At 34.2% G+C, this 10,274-nt stretch overlaps 1 protein-coding gene across 2 annotated transcripts in view; it reads left to right on the top strand.

The window, feature by feature from the left end:
• The first annotated feature begins 9,657 nt into the window (after nt 1-9,657).
• The window catches only part of LOC105517431 (selenide, water dikinase 1-like), a 7,086-nt gene continuing 6,469 nt past the window's right edge, over nt 9,658-10,274 (top strand). For both annotated transcript variants that reach the window (XM_011949966.1, XM_011949967.1), the window contains exon 1: nt 9,658-10,179. In XM_011949966.1, the coding sequence (XP_011805356.1) occupies nt 9,930-10,179 (250 nt within the window). In that variant the 5' untranslated portion in view covers nt 9,658-9,929. The remainder of the gene's footprint in view (nt 10,180-10,274) is intronic.

The following is a 10,274-nucleotide window of genomic DNA, read 5'->3' as shown; positions in this document are numbered from 1 at the left end:
TGTTATTATAAATGGAATTCTTTTCTTTATATATTTTTCAGATATTTTTGTCATTAATGTATAGAAATGCAACTGATTTTGTATCCTGCAACTTTACTGAATTCATTTATTAATTTTAGTTTAGTTTTATATACCAAAGTTGTTTGGTATGGTCTTTAGGATTTCCTGTATATAAAATCATGTTATCTGTAAACAGAATAATTTTACTTCTTCCTTTCTGATTTGGATGCCTTTTATTTTTTTTCCTTGCCGAATTTATCTGGCGAGAACTTCCAGTACTATGTTGAATAGAATGGATGAGAGTGAGCACTCTTGTCCTATTCTTGATCTTAAAGGAAAAGCTTTTAGTTTTTCATAGTTGAGTATATAATATTATCTGTGAGTTTTACACGTGTGGCCTTTTATGTTAAGGTGCATTATTTTTATATCAATTTGTTGAGAGGTTTTATCATAAAAAGATGTTGAATATTGTCAATGACTTTTATGCATGTATTGAGATAATCATGCTTTTTATCCATCATTTTGTTAATATGGTGTATCATATTTATTGATTTGTGTATGTTGAAGCATCCTTGCATTACGGGGATAAATCTCACTTGATCATGGTGTATGATTCTTCTAATGTGCTGTTGAATTTGGTTTGCTAGTATTTTGTCAAAATTTTTTGCATCTATGTTCATCAGGGATATTGACCTGTACTTTTCTTTTCTTGTAATGTCTTTATCTAGCTTTGTTATAGGGATAATACTGGCCTCATAAAATGAGGTTGGAACTGTTTCCTCCTCTTCAATTTTTTAAGAGAATTGAAGAACAACTGGCATCAAGTATTCTTTAAATTTTGGTAGAACTCACCAGTGAAGACTTATACTCCTGGGCTGTGGCCTGTTGGGAGGTTTGATTACCAATTCAATCTTCTAATTTGTTATTGGTCTGTTCAGGCTTTCTATTTTTTTCATAATTCTGATTCAGCATCCATAGATCACATGTTTCTAAGAATTTATCCATTTCTTCTAGGTTATACAATTCATTGGTATATAGCTGCTCATAGTGGTCTTTTTTGTATTTCTTTGGTATTATTTATAATTTCTCCTCTTTCCTTTGTTCTTTTTACTTATTTGAGTCATCCCTTTTTTTGATTAGTCTAGGTAAAGGTGTATCAATTTTGTTTATTTTTGTTAAAACTAACTCTTCATTTTATTAATCTTTTTCGTTGTTTCTTTGTTTTTATGTTATTTATCTCAGCACTAATCTTTATTATTTTCTTTCTTCTGCTAACTTTGGGCTTGATTTGTTCTTGTTTTTCTAGTTTCTTAAAGTGTAAAGTTAGATGATTTATTTGATATCTTTCTTTTTAAATGTAGGCATTTATAGCTATAAATTTTCCTTTTATTTTTTATTTTTATTTTTTATGTATTTATTTTTTTGAGACAGAGTTTCACTCTTGTTGCCCAGGCTGGAATGCAATGGCACAATCTCAGCTCATCACCACCTCTGCCTCCTGGATTCAAGTGATTCTCCTGCCTCAGCCTCCTGAGTAGCTGGGATTACAAGCATGTGCCACCATGCCCAACTAATTTTGTATTTTTAGCAGAGATGGGGTTTCACCATGTTGGTCAGGCCAGTCTTGAACTCCTGACCTCAGGTGATCCACCTGCCTCCATCTCCCAAAGTGCTGGGATTACAGGCGTGAGTTACTGTGCCTGGCCTAAGCTTTCCTTTTAGAACTGCTTTTGCTGCATCCATGTATTTCAGTTTGTTGTGTTTTCAATTTTGTTTATCTCATGATAATTTCAACTTCCCTTTTGATTTCTTTTTGACCTATTGGTCGTTCAGGAGCATGTTGCTTAATTTCCATGGATTTGTGAATTTTCTAATTTTCCTCTTGTTACTGATTTCTAGTCTCCTACCCTTGTGGTCAGAAAGATACTTGATATGATTTCAGTCTTCTTGAAACATATCATTTATCCTGGAGACTGTCCCATATGCACTTGAGAAAAATGTATACTCTGTTGCTGTGGGATAAAATGTCCTATATATGTCCGTTAGGTCCACTGATTATACAATGGTGTTCAAATCCACTGCTTGCTTATCAATTTTCCTATGTGGTTGATCTATCCATGGTTGAGAGTGAGGAATTAAAGTATTCTACTATTACTATATTGCTGTTTATTTTTCCTTTTAGTTATTTGTTTTATATAGTTAAGTGTTCTTATGTTTAGTGCAGACATAGTTATAATTGTTATATATTCTTGATGAGTTGACCCATTTAACATTCTATGATGATCTATTGTCTCTGGTGACAATTTTTTATTTAAAGGCTACTTTTTTCTGATGTAAGTCTAGCCACCCTACTTTCTTTTGGTTACCATTTGCATGGAATTTATTTTCTATTTTTTTCACCTTTCAGTCTATGCATGTTCTTAAAGCTAAAACGAGTCTCTTGCAGGCAGCATGTACTTGGATCTTGTGGGTTTTTTTCCATCCATCTAGCTACTCTATGTTTTTTGAGTGAAGAATTTAATTCATTTATATTTAAAGTAATTATTGATAGGTAAGGATTTGCTATTGACATTTTCTTAATTGTTTTCTGACTGTTTTGTAATTCCTTGGTACCTTTCATTCTCTCTTACTGTCTTCCCTTACAATTTGATTACTTTTTGCAGTGACAGGCTCTGATTTCTTTCTCTGAATCTTTTGTGTATCTACTACAGGTTACCATGAGGCTACATAAAACATTATAGTTATAACAACCAATTTTAAGGTGATAACAACTTCAATTGCGTATACAAATTCTGTACTTCCCTTCCACACACATTTCAACTTATTGATGTTACAATGTAAATTTTTAAATATTATGTATCCATTAACAAATTATTGTATAGTTTCAAAAATACATTTGTCTTTTCACTCTTTTACTAGAGTTGAAAGTAGTTTATGCACAATTACAATATTGCAGAATTCTGAATTTAACTATTTTTTTTTGCTGATGAGCTTTGTACTTTCATGGTTTTACATTTTTAATTAGCATCCTTTTCTTTTCAGCTTGAAGAACTTCCTTTATTACTTTTTTCCTTTTTTTTTTTTTTTTTTAAGAGATGGAGTCTCACTCTGTTGCCCAGACTGGAGTACAGTGGCATGATCTCAGCTCACTGCAATCTCCGCCTCCCAGATTCAAGCAGTTCTCTTGCCTCAGTCTCCTGAGTAGCTAGGATTATAGGCATCTGCCACTGCCCCTGGATAAAGTTTTTTGTATTTTTAGTAGAGACGGGGTTTCACTATGTTGCCAGGTTGGTCTCAAACTCCTGACCTCATGTGATCCACTCACCTCAGCATCCCAAAGTGCTGGGATTACAGGCATGAGCCACCACACCTGGTCAATTTTTTTCCTATTATTTTTGTGACAGTCTTACTCTGTTGCCCATGTGAAGTGCAGTGGCATGATCACAGTTCATTGTAGCCTTGATCTCCCAAGCTCAAGTGATCCTCCTACCTCAGACTCACAATGTGCTGGGGCTACAGGCATGAGCCACTGTACCTGGCACCTTTATTATTTCTTGTAAGTCAAGTCTAATGGTATTGAATGCCTCCAGTTTTTGTTTATTTGGTAAAGTCTTTATCTCTCTTTCATTTCTGAAGAACAACTTTGCCAGATAAAGTACTTTTTGTTGACAGTTTTCCCCCTTTCAGCACTTTGAATATATCATTCCACTCTGTCCTGGCCTGCAAAGTTTCTGCTCAGAAATTGTCTGATAGTCCTATGGTACTTCCCTTGTACGTGATGTGAGTCAATTTTTTCTTCCTGATTTCAAAATTTTCTCTATCTTTGTTTTTTTGACAACTTAATTATACTGTGTCTCAGTGTATTCCTTTTCTGGTTCAAACTATTTGGGGATTTTTGCACCTTAAAAATCTAGATGTCCATTTCTCTCCCCAAATTTGGGGAGTTTTCAGCCATTTCTGGACTCTCTTTTGTTGTCTACTGGTCTATCTATTTGTCCGTTTTTTCAACAACACCATACCGTCTGGAATACATAGCTGTATAGTAAGTCTTGAAATTGAGTAGTGTCAGTCCTTTAACTTTGTTCTTCTCCTTCAATATTGAGTTGACTGTTTGAGGCTTTTGCCTCTCCATATAAACTTTAGAATGCGTTTGCTGATATTCATAAAATAACTTGCTGAGATTTTGATGGGGATTGCATTAAACTTATAGATCAAGTTGAAAAGAATTGATATGCTGATAATATTGAGTCTTTCTATTCATGAGCATGAAATGTCTCTCCATTTTTTAAGTTCTTTTTTTAGTATCTACCACAGTTTAAAGTTTACTTCATATAAATCTTATACCTATTTTGTTAGATTTATACCTAACTACCTCATTTTGTGGTATGCTGATATAAATGGCAATGTGGTTTTAATTTCAAATTCCTCTTGTTCATTGCTGGTATATAAGAAAGCAATTGACTTTTGTATATTAACTTTGTATTTTGCAAGCTTTCTATAATCATTTATTAGTTCCAGGAGTTTTTGTTGTTGACTCTCAGATTTTTTATGTAAGAAATCATGTTATCCTCAAACAAAGAAAATTTTATTTGTTTAATCCCAATCTCTATAACAGTTATTTATTTTCTTTTCTTGTTTAATTGCATTAGCAAGGACTGCCAGTACAATATTGAAAAGCACTGATGAAAGAGGACATGCTTGCCTTATTCCCAATCTTAATCACCATTAAGTATAATGCCAGATATAGGTTTTTATAGCTATTCTTTACCAAGCTGAGGAAATTCCCACTCTATTCCTAGTTTGCTGAGAATTTTTATAATGAATGGGGGTTAGATTTTTATCAAATGCTTTTTCTGAACCTATTAATATGATCATGTGATTTTTTTTCTTTTTCTTTTTGATGTGATAAATTACATTAATTGGTTTTCAAATGTTAAATCAGCCTTGCATTCATGGGATAAATTCCACTTGGTTATGTTGTATATTTCTTTTTTTAATTATTGAATTCAATTTGCTAATATTTTGTTGAGGAGTTTTGCATTTATAAATTCATGAGAGGTACTGGTCTGCAGTTTTCCTTTCTTGTAATGTCTGTGTGATTTTTGTCTTAGGGTAATGCTGGTCTCACAGAAAGAGTATTCTCTTTCTCTCGTTAGAAAGAGATTGCAGAAAATTGGTGTAATTTCCTTCTTAAATATTTGGTAGAATTCACCAGTGAACACATCTGTCATGGTAGGTTCATGACAGATGAGCCATTTCTCTTTTTTAGAATATTATTATTGACTTTACTTCTTTAATAGCTATAGACTAGATTGTCTATTTCTTCATGTTTGGATTTTGAAAACTTGTGTCTTTCAATAGATGGGTCTATTTCATCTAGGTTATCAATTTTGTGGGTATAGAGTTGATCATAATATTTATTTATTATCATTTTAATTATCATTTTAATGTCTATGGGGTCTGTAATGATGTTTCTTCTTTCATTTTTGATATTAATATTTGTGTCTTCCTTCTTTTTTATTAGCCTGGCTAGAGGCTTATCAATTGTATTGATGTTTTAAAAAAAATCCAGCTTCTGACCTTTTGCTTCTGGGTTTGATGGTTTTTCTCTGTTGATTTCCTGGGTTTTAAATTTCACTGACTTCTGCACTTGTTTTTACTATTTCTGCTTACTTTGCATTTAGTTTTCTATTCTTTTCCTAGTTTCCTAAGGTGGAGACTTCGATTATTGAATCTTTCCTTTTTCTAATATATGTTTTCAATGCTATAAATTTCCTTCTAAGCACTGCTTTCACTTCATTCCCCAAATTGTGATAAATTGTATTTTCATTTTCATTTAGTTCAAAATATCTTTAAACTTCTCTTGAAATTTTTTCTTTGGCCATGTATTATTTAGAAACATGTTGTTTAATCTCCAAGTATTTTGGGATTTCCCAGCTACCTTTTTGTTATCAATTTCTAGTTTAATTCCACTGTGGTCTGAGGGCAAACATTTTTTAATTTCTGTAATTTTAAATTTCTTAAGGTGTGTTTTCAATGGCCCAGAATTTTGTCTATCTTGATAAATGTTCCATGTGAATTTAAGAAAAATGTGTAAACTGTTGTTGTTGGATGTAGTAGTCTATAGATGTCAATTACATACAGTTGACTGATGGGGCTGTTGAGTTAAACTATGTCCTTATTGATTTTCTGCCTTCTGGATCTGTTCATTTCTGACAGAGTGTTAAAGTCTTTAAGTGCAAGAGTGAATTCATCTATTTTTCCTTGCAGTTCTATCAGTTTTTGTCTCACATATTTTGACAATCTGATGTCATATACGTTAAAGTTTTCATATCTCCTTGCAGAACTGACCTCTTTATCATTATATAATGCCCCTCTTTATCCCTGATAACTTTCCTTACTCTGAAGTCTGCTCTGTCTGAAATTAATATAGCTACTTTTACTTTTTAAATTAACATCAGCATGGTATATTTATCTTCCTTCTTTTACTTGTAATCTATTATCTCTTTGTATTTAAAGTGGAATTCTTGCAGACAACGTGTAGTTGGGTCTTTTTTTAAAATCTGCTTGGCAATCCCTGCCATTTAATTGGTTTATTTGGACTATTGACACTTAAAGTGATTATTAATATGGTTGGATTAATACCTACTATATTTTTACTATTTTCTATCTGTTGCCATTTTTCTTTTAGTTTTGTCTTCATAGTTTTTCTGCCTTTTATTGTTTTAATTTAGCATTTTATATAATTCCATCTTCTCTCCTTTCTTAGCATATTATTCATGCTTCATCATGTTTCTTTTTTTTTCTCTTTTAGTGGTTGTCTTAAAGTGTGCAATATACATTCACAACAAATCTAAGCCCATTTAAAAAAAACACTACACAACTTCAGCATCATGCAATTTCTTTTTTTTTTTCTTACTGTTTTTTGAAACAGGGTCTTGCTCTGTCACCAGTTCTTTGTAATAACAGGATATTTCCAATTCTTCCCTTCCCTCCCTTGCCTCATTGCTGTCATTCATTTTACTTATATGTAAACATATATAATTTATATCTATAAAATTGAATACATTGTTGGCATTATTTTGAACAAATTTTTGTGTTAGATTAATTAAGAATAAGTAAAATGAAAGTTTCTACTTTCACTTACACATTCCTGCATGCTGTTCCTTTCTTTATGTCGATTTAAATTTCTGACCTATACAATTTTTCTTCTCTCTAAATAACTTTTCTTAACATTTCTTGCAAGGCAGGTATATTTGCAGCAAATGTCCTCATTTTTGTTTTGCTGAGAAATTATTGATTTTTCTTTCAGTTTTGGGAATAATTTTATAGGGTACAAAATTCAGTTTTGATGGTTTTTGTTATTTAACTCTTTAAATGTTTCACTCCGCTCTCTTCTTGCTTGTATACTTTTTGGGGAGATAGATACAATTCTTAGCTTTGCTCCTCTCTAGGTAAGGTGTTTTTCCTCTTTGGCTTCTTTCAAAAATTTTAAAAAATCTTTGATTCTCTGAAATTTGAATATAAAATGCCCAGATTTTGTTTGGCAATTATCCTGCTTAATGTTCTCTGAGATTCCTGGATCTATGGTTTGGCATCTGACATTAATTTAAAGAAACTCTCCGTCATTATTGCTTCCAGTATTTCTTCTGTTCCTTTTCTCTTTCTTCTCCATCTGGTATTTGCATTAAACAAATGGTATACCTTTTCTTAGTTGTCCTACAGTCCTTGGATATTCTGTTCTGTTTTTTCAGTCTCTTTTCTTTTTGCTTTTCTGTTTTGGGAGTTTCTGTTGTCATATGTCTTCAAGTTCACAGATTACTAATATCCAGTCTACTAATAAGCCCATGAAAAGCATTTTTCATTTCTGTTACAGTATTTCTTTAACTCTAGTACATCTTTTTACTCTTTCTTAGAATTTCCATCTCTCTGCTTACCTTATTTACCTGTTCTTGCATGTTGTCTCCTTTATCCATTAAAGCTCTTAGCATACTAGTAATTATTTGTTTTAATTCCTGGTTAAATATCAACATTTCTGATGTATCTAACTCTGGTTCTGATGCTTGTCAGTCTCTTCAAACCATACTTGTTGCCTTTTTGGATACCTTATAATTTTTCTGTTAAAAAGTAGACATGATACGAGGCGTAAAATGATGTACAGGGTAAATAGGTCTTTGATAATGTGGTAGTAAGGCAAAGTGGTTTTCTATATTCCCATGATTAGTTATCAGTCTTTTAGGGTGCCTGTGCCCCTGAACTATGAGCTTTACCAGTGCTTCTCAGTTTTCTCCCCTCTCCCTGTGAGACAAGATGGGTAAAAAAAGTTGGAGTTGGGTATTTCTCCTTTTCCATGTGGAAAACTGGAGTTGGGCATTTCTCTTCCCCTTGATGGTTAAGGCTCTGATTAAATCCCAACAGATTCGGGTCTGATGAAATAGTTTCTCCTGAGGACAGGCCTTGTTAAGAATAGAATATGGAGGTTTCTGTTTGTGGGTGTCTATTCTAGTAAATTGTGATTCTCTGTGTTCCCCTGCTGGTCTTTCCAATTTTGAAGTTTTCCCTGTGTCCTCACTCCTCTTACAGATACAAGAAGAGTTGTTGATTTTTTAGAATCTTCAGCTTTTTACTTATTTTGCTTATTTTAACAAGAATAATAATGCCAAGTGTCAGCAAGTGTCAGTGAAAGTAAAAAATGATGCAACCACTTTAGACAAACAATTTCACAGTTTCTTATAAAGTTGAATATACACTTATCATAGAACCCATCAATTTCACTTTTAGGTACTTACCCAAGAAAAATGAAACCTATGTTCTCACAAAGACCAGTACATAAATGTTCATAGTAGCTTTATTCATAATAACCAAAAGTTATGAGCAGCCTAAATGTAACCTACTGACACATGCAACACAAATGAACCTGAAAACATGATACTGTGTGAAAGAAGTCAGACACAAAAGAGTACATACTTTGTAATTGAATTTATATCAAATTCTACAACAAACAAAATTAATCTACTGTGGTGTAAAGTAGATCAGTGTTTTCCTAGGGTCTGTAGGGGAGGGGGTTGACTTCAAAGGGACATGAAGAAACTTTCTGGGTGATGTGGATGTTCCATATCCTGATTGTGGTGATGGTAGTTCCACAGATGTACACATTTGTCAAACTCATCTAAATGTATGCTTAAAATGGGTGCATTTTATTCATGTAAATTATACCTTGATAAAGTTGATTTTTTAAAGAAGTAAGTTCTCATGGTAACTGAGAAACTATGACAATAATCTAATTATCCAAACCACTGTGATATACTCAAGTCGAACTTACCAATGATAAATTAACCCCTTACGCTTGAGGAAGGCATTTAAGTACCTAGCTTCCCTTATTAATGATCTGAAATACCTTCCTATAATACCATCAGGAAAATAAATATAAATTCTTCTATTCCTTGGTGTATTTGAAAGTAGTAGCATTTATTAAGTCTGAAAGAGAAATGAATGTAAAGCATTTAAAAATTACTTTCTTTGTTTTAAATATGCTGCATTATGTTGAATGGCCTTTAAACACAAAACCCAGCACATGAGAAGTTCCAAAGTGTCATCTAGGTCTTCACTTCTGGGTCTGCTCTCAGTTGTTACTGAAAATCGTCTACATTGGGGAGCGCGGCGGCTCGGCCGCCGCAGGCCCGCGCCGAGCCAGGTGAGCCCCCTCGGGGCCCAAGCGCCGGGCCCCAGCCGCCGCTGGGCGCGGCATTTTTATTCAAGCGACGTTAAGGAAGCCCGGCCGCGCCCGGTGCATTGTGGGAGCGGCCCGCAGCCCGTTTTCAGGAGGAGGCGGAGGGCGCAAAGCGAGCTGGTGGATCCATAAAGAATTCAGCCAACCCGCAGAGGGAGGGGAGGGGCTGAGCTGTGAGGCGAGCGGGGACCCAAGAACTATGTGTACACCGGAGTCCTTCAACCTAGAAAGTTACGAATTGGACAGGAGCTTCTGGCTAACCAGATTCACTGAAATGAAGGGCACAGGCTGGAAAGTGTCCCAAGATGTCCTACAAAAATTGCTGAAATCTTTACAGGTGAACCATTTCCAAGAAGATGAGCAGTTTCTGGGAGCCGGTATGCCAAAGCTTGACATTAGAATGGATACTTGTGTCATTCCTTTGAGGCATGGTGGGCGTTCCTTGGTTCAAACTGTTATGCCCAGACCGCTTATTCCCCAGAGAAGACCACCAGAGTCCGGAGTCAAAGCCAAGCGGCAAGGATCTTTATTACAGGTTCGAACC

The sequence above is a fragment of the Colobus angolensis genome, unplaced genomic scaffold (assembly GCF_000951035.1).
Source record: "Colobus angolensis palliatus isolate OR3802 unplaced genomic scaffold, Cang.pa_1.0 Scaffold30, whole genome shotgun sequence".
In the NCBI taxonomy this organism is placed as follows: Eukaryota; Metazoa; Chordata; class Mammalia; order Primates; family Cercopithecidae; genus Colobus; species Colobus angolensis.
This window is presented reverse-complemented; position numbering and strand designations above follow the sequence as displayed.